Source organism: Diorhabda carinulata, chromosome 2 (genome assembly GCF_026250575.1).
Source record: "Diorhabda carinulata isolate Delta chromosome 2, icDioCari1.1, whole genome shotgun sequence".
In the NCBI taxonomy this organism is placed as follows: domain Eukaryota; kingdom Metazoa; phylum Arthropoda; class Insecta; order Coleoptera; family Chrysomelidae; genus Diorhabda; species Diorhabda carinulata.
In genome coordinates this window covers 25,827,668-25,846,736 of record NC_079461.1, presented here as the reverse complement: position 1 = coordinate 25,846,736, position 19,069 = coordinate 25,827,668, and the positions used below count along the sequence as shown (strand labels likewise).

Here is a 19,069-nt window from a genome sequence, read left to right as displayed (position 1 = left end):
TATTTATAGGAAATTCGTCCTGTAAAGTCTTGGATGAGCAAGAAAGGAAACAGCAGAATGATTTGTGATTTTGCGTTTCTTCTGTATATCACTAATCCGCCTAATCTGGAATTTCCTTTTTTTATTAGTGAAATTCTGAGGTTAGAACCGCTCTGAGTCGTGAATGAATGTTTTTATATTAATAGGAAAATACCACAGACAAGATAATATATAACTGAAAAATCTGTTAAATCATTGCCTTTTATAATTTCAATTTTTCAGGGCACAATTTTAAAGCATTGATGTAGCATTTTGATTTCCCTTGAGCTGTCTTAGACTTCTGTAAAGCTATTACTGCTCTTTGTTTAATGGCAGTAACTAGCTGGAGGCACAAATTTTATTCTAAATATTCATTGAATACGGCATATATTTTTGATTTGTTGTTGCATTATATAAATATACATCTAAACTGGGAAATATCTACCGGATAGGTGATTGTGCAGTTTTTTCAAAATGTAGTTTAGAATTGTCATTTTTTTATTGTTAATGATTTACAAGCGTATGGTGTATGAATACTATAGCAACATATATGTTATATTGTAATGTACCTAATAAAATAATTTAAACATAAATGTGTTAATGATTTAATACTTTCTGCACTATTTCAATATAATTGATAATTTTCTATTAAAAATATGTTTGCAAACTTTATTTTGCCAATATTTTTACCTTTGAAATGAAGTACAGTGAACTATTTTTTTTCTTTAATTTCTTATTTCTTAGACCTTTTGCTATGTTTTTGTAATGTAATTTTGAAACAGAAGAGACCTAAAAGCAATAAGATTTGGAAACGTAAAACTAAATTTCTTTATGGTCTTTATGAGTATACAGTTGAACATCGTATATCCGGACTTCCAAATTGCAGAATGTCTATTATACTGATTTGTTAGTATAGTTATTTTTAGCTTCTATATTTCACACTAAATGACGACACCATACACAACGATACCATGAAGAATATGTTTATAAAGTATTTAATATTTTTATTTTATAACTGTGTTTTTGTGAAGTATTAAACACGATTTTATTATATTCTATACATGCCTCTCCCTCTGTTTACATTATTATTTAATGCGATATGATTTCTCGTTGGCATGATAGATGGCGCCACCATAAATGCTTTCAAATGTAGTATAATCTAAAATACGGAACCAATCCTTTCCCAGCGATTCCGGATTTAAGATGTTTTATGTTTGTCTTTGATGTTTTCTAATTCATATAATATTTAAATATACCTCCATTTGGTAATTGCATCTTAATTTTAGAATATTCTTACCAATTGCGTATGCGAATCGAACATTGCTATCGTAGCAAAAACTAGCAATACAGACAGAGACAACGAACAAAACGTAAACACACGACCGTCACACGATATTTGGACAGGCACAATGCAAAATAGAAGTTTTGAGGGAGTGACTAACTATTCTGTTTTCTATTAAGGAGGAACAATTAGGTGTTTATGATTTAACTCAATCTCATACTGTGAAGTATATACCAGATTATTGAAGACCTGTAGTGAGTGGAATATTGAATGTGATAAAATTGTGACAGTTGTCACTGATGCTGGCTCCTATATTGTTAAAGTAGTCGAAATTGCATTTGGTAGAAATCGTCATATACCCTTGCATGCTCACATGTTAAATTTGGTCGCACAAAAAAACCTTAAATTAAACATTTAATTTGTCTGACCTAATAGCTACTGTAAAACAATTTTAACATGGTTTAAACAATGTGCTGCTGCTAGTGATGAATCAAGACGAGAATCCTACTTGAAACTAATCCAACATGTGCCCACTCGATGGAACTCAACGTTTAATGTGATAGAAGAGACGTAAAACTGCGCCCTGCAACAATCAATAACATTATTAAATGCCACATCAGTACACGAGAATGCAAAACAAATTTGTGAAATTTTCCGACCAATAGAAACAACTACTCGTGAAGTTTGTAGTAAAAAATATCTAACCTGCGGTAAATTAATACCTCTCACTAGATTACTTGCTTTAAAAGTGTCAGGTTTTCAACCAAAGCACACAATCGGAGATAATTAAAAAATAAAGTGATGGAATAAATCAAAAAACGTTGGCTTCAATCAGAACACACGTTAATATCTTTGCAGTTGCCACTCTTGGATCCTCCGTTGAAAGACCATTAGGAGTATCAAAGAATTAATATCAGAAGTTGAGATGCATGAACAAACTGACAAGAATTAATTGACAGAGAATTCTATAACAGAAATGGAGCAAAGATGTCGATATATAGACAGATCATTGTAAACTTGTGAACGAAAAGAATAATATTTGAATGTGCTAACGTGACACGAATATGACTACAGAATTAAAAATTTATTTAAAAAGGCCGGTAGCTGAGTTAAAACAAGAACCTATAATTTTGTGAAATTGCTCTCATTTATTTGTGTTAAACAGCTTCAGAAAGACCTTTTTCCAAGGCTGGACAACTGCTATACCAGCCGTGTAACAAGTTGAAAGGTAAACACCTATCGAAATCGTGATACGTAGCGCCCAAAATATAAGGAAGTTGATAAATTCTCCAAATCTGATAGTCTTTTCACGTTGCTTAGTTCTACATTTATGGTACGAGTACAAGTGGTTGTTTTCCTTTTCTTACTATCTTCACAAAGATACATAAAAAATTAGTGAAAGACTGACGAACAATTCAATGATGTATATTGAGTAGTTTCGGTACCTACCTAAAGTTCCACTGTTGGAAAATGAGGTAAGTCTATTTCTTGGATTTCTATATAATTATTATATGCCAAATTTTAACTGATTATTTTTATTAGTCTAATTTTTCTTTTCTCTAGAACTACTATTTCGAGCCTCAGAGTGTTGGGATTTTCACCCTCCTTTTTTCCACTCTATCCAATCCTTTGCTATTCATGCTGTTCTCCCTTCCTGTGCTTCTTGTTTTAGTCAAGTTCTCCTAGGTCTTCCTTTCATTCTTTTACTTTGATCTTTTTGCTTCTGTCACTTTTCTTATTAGGTTTTGTGGTATTCCTCTCTTTATGTTTCCATACCATTTTAAACATCTTTTAACTATTTCATTTCCTATTGGTTCGTGTTTGAGCTTCTCAAAAATTACTTCATTCCTATCGTATCCATCCTCGTTTTCTCTGCTATTTTCCTCAGTTGCTTCATCTACGCTGCTATTATTCTACTCTGTATCTTTTTGTTTATTTATTTATTTTGTTTAGTATTTTTTTCCCAGAAAATTATCTTATTAAGAGCATATTCTATTTGATTGGCTGTCTTATGTTCGCTACCTCTATTTTTCCGTCTCCCTGATATTCAAAAATGGTCACTTCGTCTGTTGTCCTTTCACTATTAATTCTTCCCCGTGTTTTTTTTTCGATTTATTACCATCTGTTTGCATTTGTTGATATTCACTTCCATTTTATTGGTTATATCCTTATGTCTACTTTTGAATGGAGTAATATCAGGATGAGCGACATTCCTTTGCAAAAAATCTATTTTTCAACAGGAAATAAAGTACTAGGACCACAAGTTCTCAACATCGAAGAACCACTACAATTTTCTAAGCTGTATTTCACGGAAGAGCTTGTGGTCGAAATTGTGTTAGAAACAAATAGTTACGCCAAGAAAAAACTGAGAAATAAAACTCTTTCCAAAAATTCTATGTGGCACACATAACGTGACAGGAAAAATAAGGAAAAGGAAAAATTTTGGACCTTTATAGATGTACTTTTGAATATGGGAACTATAGTTTTTCAAAATGTACAGGATTATTGGTCTTCTAGTGCAAATACCAAAATACCATTGTTTTAGAATGTGTTCACTAGAAGAAAACAGATATCAGAACACGAATTCAATGGGTCAGTAATTTTATGAATATATCAATTCAAAATTTAAGGAATATTTTATTCCAGGACCAGATATAGGTGTCAACGAATCGGTAATAAAATTCAAAAGTAAAATTAGTTTTATAACTTGAATAAGTCTATAAAATGGGGCATACACATATACGTTTTGGTTAACTCTATACTAAGTACAATAAAAATCAATCATAAGGGCATACCTGATCCCATGAAGAAACCCAAATTAGCGCAGGATCCATACGGAAAAGTTAAAAATTCGCATCATACTGTTTCCTAAGAAAATCTCTGATGATGGAAGAAAATTTTTTTTGTGGGCAATGGGGATATCTACCATAAATCCATAAATAAATGTGAAAAAAGCAAGAACGAAAAACCATTCTCCCATTTGAAGTTCATCTAAAGATTAGTCAATCAGTTAGTAGGTAAGTTCCGCAAAGATCGATTAAAACCTTCCACTTAAACACATGAAACAAGACTGAACATATTTCGAATAGACAAAAAAAAGATTTTCGGTAAAAGGAACAAAGAATCGAAACCTCTGAATATTGTAATACTTGCCCCTGTAAACCTCGAATGCAGATGGGTAATTGTTTCGAAGATATCACACTTCAAGAAATTTTAAGCCCTAAAATTTATGTTTCTCCTTAATTATATAAATTCAGTTATATTTCTTCATGAAATATCTAAGAAATAAATGTTTTGCTTTATAGCAATGACGCCACTTTCCTTCTACCTCACGGGTACGTTCTTGCTGGAGTTGTTGGTATTCTCTATGAGTTACTAGGCTGGAATGCAAAGAGTTGAGTGCGTATTCAGAATTAGTCTCTGAATACAATAATATAGCAAAATATTGTTATAAGTAAACACAAATTTAAGTTTAAATAAATCGAAATGAATTTAAAATTAATGACCACAAAACATCAATTTTACAGTTTGGGTTGAAAGCACAATTTAGAAGCTCATGAAGCCCAAACATTTATTAGGTGTTTGATAGGAAAGAGAAAAATGTAATTGTGCTCAACGTCCAGATCTTAAAAACGACAATTTGAAACGTGGCTTTGAAGCATTGCGCACCATTAGCTCGATTGTATGCTAAAATTGTGTAATTAGAAAGCGACTATAGCAGGAATTGATGAAAACTATAGTTGATCCTTTTCTGCTCGTTACGAACATCCTATCACTGAACAGAACAAAGGCATTTTTTATAAATTTCAGCCAGTTCTTTTTCGTTACAATAAATATGAAGTTATATACATCTCCGTCTCCGCGCAATATGGCTAATGACATCCTAAAATATTCAATAGAAAAGATTGCACTTTTTACGACGTAGTGGTATTTATCACTTTTTAGTTGGAGACATTGTTAGTCACTCCAATTAATTGACATATGACATCTAACTAACCTCATTCTTATAGAGAATATACTGCGTTAAGGTTTATTGAAATTAATATGGTTAAACAAGGAGGAATTACATCTTTTTTCAAAGCAATTTATCAAGATGAATTCAAATGGTATGTATTAATAATATTTTATATTTCTTCGTGCCCAATAATTTTCTGTCAATGTGAAGTTGAGACCATATCTAATCATTATTATTTGAACATTTTTCTTTATGTAGCTATAATATGAAATGGAAAGTACGTTTTGATGATAAAAAAATCATACCTGCTTTTTATTATATTTATATTCATTTGTTTTAGGGCACTTTTGAAATCGATTGGCATTTTTGCTTTGGGCATTAAAATTGCCCAGGAATGTGCAGGAATGGAGCTATTGCCAAGTAATGTTTAGCAAAATTTATTTTAAGTTTATGTTTTTGTTCAAATCCAAATATATATAATGTGTGAGATATTATCTTTTTTTCATCTTCCATCATTATGACAACATCGATTACAAAGCCAAATAACCTAATGGAATGAAACATATTATTTCTCAAAAGGTGAGTTTCTATTTTTTTGATTAGATATCGTCCTTCTTGGTTGTGATTCACATATTAAGTTATATTTTCCAAAGTAACAAGGAAAAATTAGGGTAATTTTATACTTTCCTAGTCCCCTCGTTTTTTGGCTCTAGAAAATTGAAAAATCATCCGATTTTTACAAAAAAAATTATGGGAATAATAAAAATGAAAACATATTGGTTTCAAGGCTTTAAATTTTCATGAAAATGCACTCATTCACATATAATTTTTGATAACTTTTTTCCAAATAATCAAATGGAGTTGTTATATTTTTTTCATAATCTACAACAAAAAATTCATACAATGTTAATTTATCATGTTTTTACAATAAAAAATAATCACAATTTTTATTGTTGAAAATTTTCATCATTAAAAAAATGGTATCTTACTTAGGTTGACTGTTAAAGAGTTAGTTACAACTGAATGAATTCACATGATAAAAAAATGGAATCAATCTTATAGCAGCAATTATGCAGCATCTGTTTTAAATAATATATTTCCAACTGTGTTGAGATAAGCAAAGTCAGGTTATAACCTATTCACACTTCTCAGTTGACTACTTGAGTGAGATCATGCTTAGATGCATTAGTGCCCAGTTTTGTTTCAAGCTCACAGATGTTAAAAGCTTTCTCTACTGATAGACTGAGAGGTAGAGACTTGTTCTGCAGATCTTTGTATAGTTGTGAAAATTTTATCTTATACTATTGTTTGAGCGTTGTTAAGAATAATTTGAAGGGTGACTGACAGCCCTAAGCGTATAGAGGTTGGGGGTTGAAAATGGAGTTGCTTAGGTGGCATGGCAACTGTCAGTAACTTACACATTAGACACTTGGTAGTTCAAGAAGACTAAATCCTAAGTTGCTGATAGCTTGATCAATAGAGATTGATATGGCCAAAAAGAAATCGCTTACCTGGTGTACTCAAAGGCTGGCATGCAAAAATACATATCTCTCGATGGTCCCTTGACTACACCAGGTAAGTGATTGCATACAAAATTTTGTGAAAACTCACCTTTCTATGTCCAAAATACAATGTAATTCAATTGATTTGAAATATTTATTTCTTAACATGTGAGATGTGAGATTTTTATTGCTTGAAATATCTATTTTCTGATAATGTAAAAAATATTACCATCACCATAATAAATTTTCTCAATAAATGCAAAACAACGAAAAAAAAACTCGCATCAGAAAATTTTTTCAATGATTATGTACAATTTTTAGATATTTATCAAAATTTGAGACTCTAATTTCTTTTGTTTATCAATGTAACATGGAAACTCACATTTTTCCTGTAATTAGAATGTAAAATAACTAATAATTGTACAAATGATTGAAAAAGAAAATTTACCATGGTGATTGTGATATTTTTTACATTACAGAAAGTTGAAAAACTTTTTCATTGTTAAGTTGTCAAAATAATAAAAATAAATGAATAATTCAAATCACATAAATTACAGTGTATTTGCGACATGAAAAGGTAAATTTTCAACAAATTTCGCGAAAAATAATGTTTTTTGTAAAAAATGAAAATAAAACCTGAAAACTTGGTTACATCAATTTTTCAGAGAAATTTGAAGGTTATGTGAAAAAAGTGTAAATACAAAAGTTGTGTATGTTTTTACTACTTACAATTTTGATGTGACTTTTTTCGTATTTTTTTTTGGTTTTAAAAATTATCGACCATGGTCTATAATGATATTTTTATAAGATAACTTCATGTTTTTTCAATGTTGAAAAGTTCGACCAATCAATTTGAAACATGTTTTCATACACCAGTAACTGATAAGGTGGTATTTGAAAAAAGTAGCAGCTTGTTGAAACGTTTGAGGATTCTTGATGTAATAAAATTAAAGTTTAATAATAATGTTACATTTATTTATAATATAAAATCACACAAACACACAGTATAGTTTTATAAATATTTGTTCACATTTAAAAACTTTTTTAAAAAAAAATAAAACATCCAAACCATAAAACAAGGAAACTTGGTACATCATTAATATATATTATATAAAAAATTTGGCATAATAGGACTGTAATTACTAAACTATTTACAAAAATACAATTACTATAAATTTTTTCAGTTTGAGCTGCCATATATTTGTATGAAACTAATTGAATAGTATAATGTGACCCTCTATCACCACTCCAATCGATAACAACACCAACAGTATTTGAAGGATTAGTCTTTCAGTTTCATATAATTTTCTGATTATAACTAAAATAGTTGATGATAATTTAATGTAATCCAATCCTCCCATTGCAAAATTTAAAATATACTTTTTTATAATGAATTTGAATGTTGTGATTTCAAAAAATTACAAGTGTAATTTTCTTGTGCAAAAAATGGCAAAAAACACCAAAATTATAAGCAACGGTTTAAAATATGAAAACAAAGAGAATAAAATTCAAAACAATTGAATGTTATATACAATAAACCGTTAAGATATGTTTCTAATGATATTTACAAAAAGAGATTCTATGTTTGTTGGAGCATATACAAAGAACCTGGATAAATTCGGATTCTCACGGTTTTGTTGTATGGGCGAGAATACTACTCACGACCTGCGTAATTGACTTGCTTCCTCAAGATAATATTTCATTCCAACTATAGTCGCAACAAAAAGTATATGCGACACTCAGAAATAGCATGACCCTAATTTCAAAGACGAAGTGTGTATTCACAACTGTGGTAGTGTAGATATTATACCACCAACACTTCCAATGATTCAGTTATACTTTCAGAGACTTCTTCACTTTATAGGAACCCTAGCTGATGTTACAACCCCTTTAACGTAAAGAAATATGCAAATGAATCGAAATTATCTCATTTTTTAAAAATAATGAGAGCATTTATGTTTAGATAAATTAACTAAATCAATATTTTTTTAAAAGGAGTCAGTATATATTCAATTTTTAGCTAACAACAATAGTGGAAATGAATAAGGTGCTTGTTTTGATTAATACTTCTTTATTTGCATTTATTTATAAACTAACAGTTAGGGAGATTTTTCGGACTCACGTTGTGATTTTTGTGTTTCGTGAACTGGTTCGACGAGCTGTGTCGATTAACATCGGTTTCTGCGTATGATCCGCAAATTAATTTCAAAAAAGTCTATGGTAATGATGAAATTCAGTTAGAAAATAGAAGAGTTATATATCATAATAATGATTGTGAATTATTTTGGAATGTAATTTTGAAATTTTAAAAATCTGTTTTATGTCAAGTTAATATCCTTTATAGAAGATGTCCATTAGAGCACGTGGTAGAGTTTTAGATTATAGACGCTAAGGTACTGCCCTCTAAGAGGCAACATCACTGTGTGAATCTACAACTAGGTTGCTCGAAACAGTTAAGATCCACATCTTGTATAAAAAGAAGTTGTGACGGTGATATTTGAACTCAAAAGAGTCCCGGGTAATGTTTATACACAAATTTCCAGAAAAATACTACCAGTAGTTTAAGATATTCACGTCGACACAGATCGTCATATGTGCAAGGACTATCAAACTAATCATCTCACTAATTTTAATGATTAGGGAAGGCAAACTCATGAATTACGGATGCATCCCTCCTATGATTCTTTTTTAATTGACACTTCCTCTGAAAAACTGTAAGAAATTGAATTTAAAAATATAGTGTGATATTGTATCCTGCTTATTAGCTACATACATTGCAAAATATATATTGACTTCTTTGGTATAAATCCCAATAACTTAAACAAATCCAACAATTACACATGAAGTTTAAATAGATAACATATATTTAGATTGAATCAATGAATAACAATGACACATTAATATACATACTTTTATAAAAGTAGATAAAAAACATATGATTTGAAATAAATTGTTGTATACAATTTTTGGCGATGTTAAAGAGTGACTGAATGTATTCAATGTTCTTAGAGAACCAAAACAAAAATAAACAAAGTGAACAGAAAACAGTGAAAATCAGCGTTGAATTAAAAAGTAGTGGGGCCTGGGGCAAGAATTGAACGGAGGCCCACTTAAGGAAATCCAAATCAGCTCTAACTTTTTTAAATGTAATATTAGTTTCAAATTGAATATAAATTAAAAGTAAAAATAAATTCAAATCTTATTTCATAAATGATATAAAATTTTGCTGTAGATCCAATATTGCTGTTGAAATAAATGATCAAATTAGTAGTTTTGTGGGGCCCCCACTAACTCGGGGCCTGGGGCTTCCGCCCCGCTAGCTCCTTAATCTGACGCTGGTGAAAATACATGAAAACATTTCCATATTCATTATTTGTATATTGTTACTAGTGAACGATTTTTTACCTAAACGAGTTGCATCTAGAAAATCCGGACTACTTCAAAAATTAAAACATAAAAAGATAAGGTAATAATTCGCGTATTGCTTTTGAATAATAAATACTATAGAGATTCATGATTTTTGTTGGTTCTTTATAAAATTAGTTACTTGGACAAAATGTAATAATGGATATTTTTTAAATTCAATAATGGTATGTATTAATAATAATTTTAAATATTTACAACGTAATTTTAGTTTCAACTCCGTCACCATTACCGCTACTGCTTACAACTGTATTTTTGGGATTTAGCCTATCTAAAGAATCAATACTCTTCTTTGGACGTTTTTCTTTATGAGTTTCGTTGCTTATTACTGTACTTTGTGTTGTGTTGCCCAAACTTGAAGACCTGATAAAAAAAAGAAATTATAATACATTAGTCTATTTTTCACATTAATATATTGCATTATAAAAGGTTTCAGAAAAGTCGCATTGCTCTTAAACTTACCGTGACGTTAAACTGCTTTGACTATCATTTAACCTACTCGATGTAGGTTTGTGCCGATCCCTTTCCCAGGTAAAAGACATCTGAATATCTCCAGGACATCCAGATTGAGAATCAGACGTATGATTCGATTTCAAACTTTGACTATACTTCTGTGGTGTAGGAGCTGTTTTAAAGTATGCTCCTAAAATACATAGGCTTATTGAAAATGAATCTCAATGTACCTAACTTCGAAACGACTGACAAAATTTTAATTTTAACCAGAAGTATAAAAACACGTGCATTAAACGATACATACATGCATACAGATGTTTTGTGACAAAACATTACACTACGAGGACAGATTCTAACAAATACCAAGAATAACCTTCATAATTTAAAAAATGAAAATGAAGAAAATCTTATCTCAATAGTCTAAATCTTTTGAAAAGAGATCGTTTTATTTGCTCAGCTGGAACTGTACCACAAAATTGAATCATTTTTTCTCTTCGTTTGTTACGATTTGTAGCTCTTTCCAAGCCATGTTGATAAACATTTTGTTTAAATAACCTCATAGGACAAAATCATTTGGCAATAAATCCAATAATATTAAAGGCCACTTAAATGTATCACATAAGGAAATGATTCTATTATTAAAAGTATTTTCAAAATATGTTCTCATCTCACGTTTATTGTAAAAAGGACAATCATGTTGATAAAACCATAGATTCGTAAGTAAAAGGTGGGTTTTTGTTTAATATTTCCAAAGATAAATCCTCACTCACACATCCCGTCACAAGGTGGTAAAGTGGAATGAGAATCGAGTAGAACATTTAATTATTATTTATCATTGTTGACATTATTGTCCTTCGTAGTATGTAATTTCGAATGGTGATGCGGGTTGAGGATTCAAAATAAAAGTGTCCAGGAGTTTTTTAAAATGCCAATATATGGTACATTATAACTCAAACGTTAATGAAGAGAAATAAGTGAACAAAAAATTGTGAAATTAGAAGTAAAACAATGATCAGATAGTGTAACAATATTAATATCTATACATGTATATATAAATGAATAGGACACACTGTATCTACATATATAACATAAACAAACGAGAACATTGTTGTATAAAACAGAAGAAAAATGAAAAAGTTATTCAAAGAAACCAATGCATACACTAAGTCAAAGCCTGTGCAAACAACATTCCTTTTTAAATTATTTGACGTCAGTATTATTGACGTAAGTATTTATACCCAAATAAAAAAAATTATATAGAAACCTACTTACCATTTGTAGATCCACTTTGTCGCCAAATTTTTAATCTATGTACAATTTCGCTAAAATTTGGTCTTCTGTTTGCTTGTTCTGCCCAACACTCTACCATAAGAGCATAACAATAACTAGGGCAAGCGTCTGGACAAGGTAATAATTTTCTTGATCTTATCATATTTATAACTTCTTGATTATTATAACCATAATAAGGCTGAAATCATATTATATATATGATAACCAATTTGATAATTTTCAAAATACAATGTGAATTCACATATCTGAATAATCATAACGGATGTAGAATGAAAAACAAATTTATTTCAAAATACATTTAACCACAATGATGCTCTCCTCAATTTTATTATAACAATAATAAATGACCATTGAAGCTTATTAGTATCTAATGAAGATGACAAAATTGAATAAAAAATTAAGTGATATATTTTGTGGCATAACTGGTTGCATGTATTTAATGAAAAATTCGTTTTATCAATAGCTAGTAGTTACTTGTAATCCGTAGCTATAAATTTCCCATAAAACTACTCCATATGACCAAACATCACTTTCAGTAGTAAATTTTCCATACAATATAGAGTCAGGTGGCATCCACCTAACGGGTAACAGTGATTTGGATTGTACACTAGAAAAAAAAATAATAATCATTTTCCAATATTGCAATTATTTTTATGTTATGATAACTATTGTCCCAATAATAATTATCATGCAATAACGGGGCAATATTATTTTCCATATTATAAATTGGAGGATTTAAATGTAATATTTGATATAAAAATTCGATAACTAAAATGTGCACTGAAAATTGAATACAAAACTTGAGTCCTAGTTAAACAAATGGGCGATGGCGTCAAAAGTTGATGCATTAAAAATTGAATTAATTTTAAAAATTTAATAGTACTGCAAAGGATTTCAAGATTTCTACAGAGGGATATAATTTTCATGGAATCTTCTTATAAGAGTATTGTAATTTATAAATTTTAGAGGAATTATATATATCCAAACCATCGAAGGAACATATCATTATAAACATATAGGTTGAGAAAAAATTAAATTCACAAAATTGCACGTGTTCTAACATAATAATTTTCTATTTAAAATCAGGCAATATTACACGAATGTAACCCAGGCAGAAATATAACCTCTTGTTTTGGGAACCATTAGAATCTGTTGATCATCTAGTTAAATGGTACAAAGTGTCTCTTATTTCACCCTCCATCAACGTATCGTCTTGGATTACTTAATTTTTGTCTTAGACCAATGTGACTGTGAAAAGTCATACATTTACCTAACTTGTATTCTTGTATTCTTCAAGATTTATTGTACACTGACCGCTCCGCTCCTAATGTTATAGTTAAGTGATTTTAAGTGTCTCTTAGACACTTGAAGTTCCATTAACTTAACAAATTACTTAGTTGTATTTCATATTAATATGAGTCTAACGACCATAAATATAATTATTTATAGCTTTTGTGTACAATAGGATTTTGGTATTTAACTCGTTTTGTAAACAGATACTAGGTTCTTAATAGTTTGGCTTTCGTCAAATACGGTAGTCGCATTATTGAAACCAAAGAAACTAATTAATTATTTTCTTGCATAATAAATAGTTTTTTATAAAATAGTTTTAATATAAAGACTATGGTCAACTATCATTGGTTAGCCCGAAGACACATTACAGCACGACTCTTTTCAAGGCTTTATTTTAAAATTTAAAAATTAAACGAAATTTAAAAAAAAATTATAGCAATATAACAACATGTGTATATAATAGTATTACAGTAATCGTAAGTGAAATTTAGAAACTGTTTTTATGTAATAGTTAAATTCATTACCATTTAATGGTTAAATGTTTTGTGTACCTCTCCCTTGGTACACACACATATTGTCATCAAACTTAAGCAAATGTACGAAATTTCAAGTAAATAGATTCATTTAAAATTGATTAAATTTTGATTATAAATTTGATATGAATTATTTTAAAGCAAAAATTAATGAATCATTACAAATCAATTCATAAATTTCCATTAAATTCCCTAAATAATAATTTAATCTACTTTTTTGTATTGTATGCATAGCTTACCGATAATAATCACAACTGTACATATCTCTACTTAATCCAAAATCACTAATTTTAACCACTAAATCTTTGGATACAAGGCAATTTCTCGCTGCTAAGTCTCTGTGTACATAATGATTTGAAGAAAGGTACTCCATACCTGAAACATATTTAGAGCTAAAGTTATTTTTCATAAATGTACTGTCAATACCAATATAAAACTGACTTTTTTCACATATGGTAGTAAATTAGATAAAAAATTATTTATTTCATAGTTTTCAATAATTATTCTTATAGAACATTTAATTTTAAAAAGCACCATTTTCTTATTTTGAAATCTACTTATTTGTAATATTAGTAGCGTTTCTTTTTTCATTAATTCCTAGATAATTTGAACTCATTTGAGTGTAGCTTATTCAATTCTAAGTCAAATTTAATTTTATTCCAATCAGAATAATTGAGATATTTATCTCCCTCCCCCCCTAACTCAATTCAGTTATTTGACGAATGATTGAAAAGTTTGAGGGTATATTTACTACTAGTGCCTAGTGATTAACATCGCTGTTAACATTTTCAAATTTATTTTTATTTTACTTTTTTTTTACTTGTACAATTTGGGTTAACTGAATGCATATCTCAGTTTGTCATTCTATTTGGCGCACGATAACAAACTAACAAAGTGAGAACAGGTGAGCTGATGTTATCAGCTCAATATGAAATAAATCAGATCATTTGCAAAAGGAAAGCTGGGAAAGAGGAAAGGAAATTAAATAAAAATTAAAACATTTATATTACAATGTGTGATTATAATAATACATACCTTGTGCTATTTGAATTGCTATATCTAAGAATTGATTGTGTGTTAAGCATTTCCCTTCTTCGGGAGAGTTTGATATTAAAAACTCATGTAAATCGCCCTAAAACAATAATTATTAAATATGAAATTAACTTTCGAACATTTATGTGATAAACTATAAATTAATATTTCATCATTAAATATTTTATTGTGTAGGCTTTTCAAACTTGGTAATTGGCAAAAGTTGCTATATTAGGTTGTTATGTTGTTAGGTGAATTTGGTTAGAAATAAATATTTGTTTCTAAAATTTGCATAACAAATGCTAAACACATCTGTAGGTGTGATCAAAACCTAAGTAATGTTGTGTACCTAGAACCTATTATATGAATGGATACAACCAAAGGTGAATATCGAAAAATAATAAATTAGACCTCACGTAAGTTCAACTGTTTTAATAATTGTAATGGATATACGCTGATTTCATAAGTGAATTTAAAATTTATGTAATGAATCACATAAAACTATTTATCTTGTAGGATACATTAATTACACGACTCAAGAAAAAAAATTTTGTTCTTTGTCCTAAAGTTTATATCATGAACAAAAAGAGAATACCTTTTTTTGATATAAAGTTTGCTTTTGTGATAATTATAGAAATAATAGTCATTTTCAAATTTTAATACAAAAATACTGCGAGATCAGAGTAGGATTTTTACATTTACTCCGAGCCTCCAGATGGCACTCTCGTGATAAACAACAATCAGATGTTTTGTACATGTCTAGAAAATGTTATGGCGAAGGTTTAAATGTGATGCTGATGCTTTTCGTTTTATATGTGGTCAATTCATTACAGTTCAAGACATAAAATATGATATAAAGACATCTCATGTTCTCTGTGAAGCCTACGAAGCATATGTTGGCTGTCCAGTTCGGAATCAAGAAAAGCCATGGACCCACATGTTGCTTGTAGTTATTGCAAAAGATATTTGGAAGGTGAGCAATTTTCAGTTTATCGTGAAATCAAATGTTATAGACATATTAAGTTTTATTTCTTTATTTCAGGTTGGTATCGAGGTGGGAAAAGGTCTATAAAATTTGCAATACCAAGAATCTGGCGAGAACCGAAAGACCACATCTATGACTGCTACTTTCGCATTGTTAAACCGAATAAAAGACGTAGAGGAACAAAATACAAAACCTCTCGATTATCCCGACCTTCATCTTCTTCTCCATTTGCACATGACCAGTACCTGAGCAACCGAAAAAATTATCTCAAAAAAGTAGCTCATATCTTAGTTCTAACAGAAGGAATTCTGATAAGCAATTTTTACCTATATCAGAACCATCAAAACACTATCTTATAACTACAGAAGATTTTAATGACTTGATAAGAGATATGAATTTGCCGAAAAATAAAGCTCTCGTTTAAAACAGTGGAATTTACTTGCTGATGTTAATATCACAGATCAGCGAACTAGACATGAAACGTTCTCAACGTTTTTTATAAAAGAAGATAGACTTTGTTTTTGTAACGACATAAAAGGTATGTTCAAAGAAACTGGCATACCTTGTATTCCTAGCGAATAGCGTTAATTCATTGACAGCTCTACAAAAAGTTTCAAAGCTATTTTATTACACAATGGAAATAAATTCCCATCTCTTCCAATTGATCAATAAGTACATTTAAAGGAAAATTATGAGTGTTGAAATTTTGTTTAAATCAGTAAAGTTAGACGAGTCTCTCTGGCAGCTGATTGGAGATTTCAAAATGGTCGGATTTTTGATGGGAGTACAGAGCGGATATACAAAGTATCCGTGTTACCTGTGCTTATGGGATAGCAGAGCTGATGCTAAGCACTATATTCAACAGTCACGGTAGGAACAAAATTTGCGAACACAATAGATCCTTTCGGTTGCAGTGTATACGAGACCCCAAATACATACATACATACATACAAGAAGAACAGAATTTTGTGTTATTATTGGTTATTGAAACAATTTGTTAAAAAACTCGAGTAAACCTCAGAAACGTTAGGATACTTGAAAGTTTTTTCAATGATCAGAAGCAAAGGTTAAAACGGGGGTTTTTGTTGGTCCACAAATTAGACAAATTTTCACCAATGAAGAATTTCGAATGTTACTGAATGTATTCAAAAAGCGAGTTGGAATAGTTTTAAAGTAGAAGTTTCTGTACTGTATTTTTTTGGAAACAACAAAGCTGAAAACTACAAAAATTTAGATGAAGATATGCTAAAAAATTTTAATACCATGCAGGATGTCATTCATATAGTTCATATACTTCCGTTTAGATAAATTTATAAACAATATGGAAACGTATTTAGAAGACCAAGTAGAACGTTTTCATCGGGACATATATGAACTTCCAACAGCGTTATCAAGACCAATACAATGAAAACATGATAGAAGACTATATCTAAGGTTTATTGTACATAAAAGAAAAAGTAAAAGTGTACAATTTTGAAATATTTATCACTTTTTTGTAAGCTATTTTGATAGTAAAACATTTTTATTTGTATGGTTTTATCTTCAATTAAACATTAAAACCACAAATTTTGGAAAAATATCGTTCAGTCGGTCTTCGTCAAAGTGAAACATGTGCTGACATGTTTCACTGGATTTTTTCTTTTGCTAAATAATTTCCAAGAAACAGTTTCTCAATACTTCAATAAAAATGACAACATTGACTAGTTGAGTTGTGGTTATTTAGAGGTAATCTTGTAGTAAGAGCTGCATCTTCATAGATGTAATTCTACTTTTATTTCATATAACTGATCAATTACAAAAGAAAGTTAATTTATGTCAATTGTATCAAATTTTAACTTACCTCAGACATGTATTCAAATAGCATACACATTGGTTCTTGTTTCACAACAACACCCAATAGACATATGATATTAGGGTGCTTCAATTCTGATATCAATTCAATTTCTCGTTGAAAATCTGCCTGAGTTTTAGCACTGGCATTTTCTTTTAATGATTTAACAGCTACAAACATTTTACCAGTCTTCGCTTTAAGTTCACCTTTATAAACTTTTCCTATAAAAAGATAAAATATACATTAACTGAATATAAACTTTTATCACTAACTCTATGAGTACATTGGAGAATATTTTGTGGATGTAGGAATGTCTAAGTAAATGCATGAACTAATTTAATTCCTGGGCCATCAATGAGGTCGACCTCATAATTATAACACTTTTAAATCCTATTTAAGGGTTTTCCTTTTGGCCAGTCTACCGCGAATATTCATACCGCGCATTACGAAAGCGGCGCGTTTGCTTTTGGAAACTACTTAAACCTGTCATTTTTCAGCCTTCAAGATTTCAGATAACACATTTTTTTTTAATTTTAATGAGATTATGTAGCATAACCACTACCGGACGCGACAAATAAAGGGACGTGTTTTCCCAGTCCAACATCGGAAACGTGTCAATTTTGAGCCTTATGGGTTCGTAATTATAACACTTACCATTTTTTTCAGTGTTTAAAAATTGTGTGTGCAACACCGAGGTAAACTTGTCCGATAAAATAAGTGGCGCGTTCACCCAGTTCGACGACAGAAAAAAGTCAATTTTGAACTTCATGGTTTCATGACTATAGCACTTGCCATTTTTGTCGTAACTAATAAATAATTTCGTGTAAAATATTGTGGTAATGTTGTCGGACAAAAAAACTGGCGCAAAATTAAGAAAACATTTTTTTGTAATAATAATTTTTTTTCAATTCTTTTTATTACAATCCTTAATTTAAATTTATTTTTCGAGTGAATTTAAATTTTCGCGGTGATGAGAATTTCAGAACGTCGTTCTTAGCGCACTTTTATATATATATGACATATATAGAGAAAAGAGGAAGGAAAAAGCACAGCCGGTTTCATCTGTATACTTTCGCTTAAATTTATTTCACGTGGGAATTATATTTGAAAAATATTTTGGTTAAGTGTTTTTTTTTCAATTAAAAGTGGATTAGAAAAAATTATGGAGTGTTTTATTGCTATTGAGTGAAAATGATAATTTTCGTCAGAAAAGAGAACAAATCAAAATATTTACACCAGAAATTTTGAAATCATGCAAGGCTTATTTGAAAGTAACGTTGTGCTGCTACCCATAACCTCTGATGATCATATTTTAGGTTATCATTCTTCCTGCTATAAGGAATTTATCGTGAAAAAAATAATTCTGAAGAGTAAATAAAAAAAAATTACGTTCTCTTTCGTTGCAGCCATGTGAAAACCGACGCTACTTAATCAATTTAAAATTGAAAAAAAAATATACCTCTAAAGAAACA

General features: G+C 29.8%; 1 protein-coding gene and 1 long non-coding RNA gene across 5 annotated transcripts in view; one reads left to right on the top strand and one right to left on the bottom strand.

Annotated features, from left to right (window-relative positions):
* Positions 1–4,302: 4,302 nt before the first annotated feature.
* On the top strand, positions 4,303–5,744 carry LOC130890785 (uncharacterized). The gene is made up of 3 exons (XR_009058786.1): positions 4,303–4,317; positions 5,246–5,406; positions 5,596–5,744. It is a non-coding gene; the product is annotated as an uncharacterized LOC130890785 (long non-coding RNA).
* A 1,966-nt stretch (positions 5,745–7,710) lies between these two features.
* LOC130890782 (tyrosine-protein kinase transmembrane receptor Ror-like) overlaps positions 7,711–19,069 on the bottom strand; it is a 116,496-nt gene continuing 105,137 nt past the window's right edge. For all 4 annotated transcript variants that reach the window (XM_057795099.1, XM_057795101.1, XM_057795100.1 and 1 more), the window contains 7 exons: positions 17,607–17,818; positions 14,785–14,881; positions 13,989–14,124; positions 12,398–12,530; positions 11,906–12,101; positions 10,643–10,823; positions 7,711–10,543 (listed from right to left, as the gene is read on the bottom strand). In XM_057795099.1, coding sequence (XP_057651082.1) covers positions 10,375–10,543; positions 10,643–10,823; positions 11,906–12,101; positions 12,398–12,530; positions 13,989–14,124; positions 14,785–14,881; positions 17,607–17,818 — 1,124 coding nt within the window. In that variant the 3' untranslated portion in view covers positions 7,711–10,374. The remainder of the gene's footprint in view (positions 10,544–10,642; positions 10,824–11,905; positions 12,102–12,397; positions 12,531–13,988; positions 14,125–14,784; positions 14,882–17,606; positions 17,819–19,069) is intronic.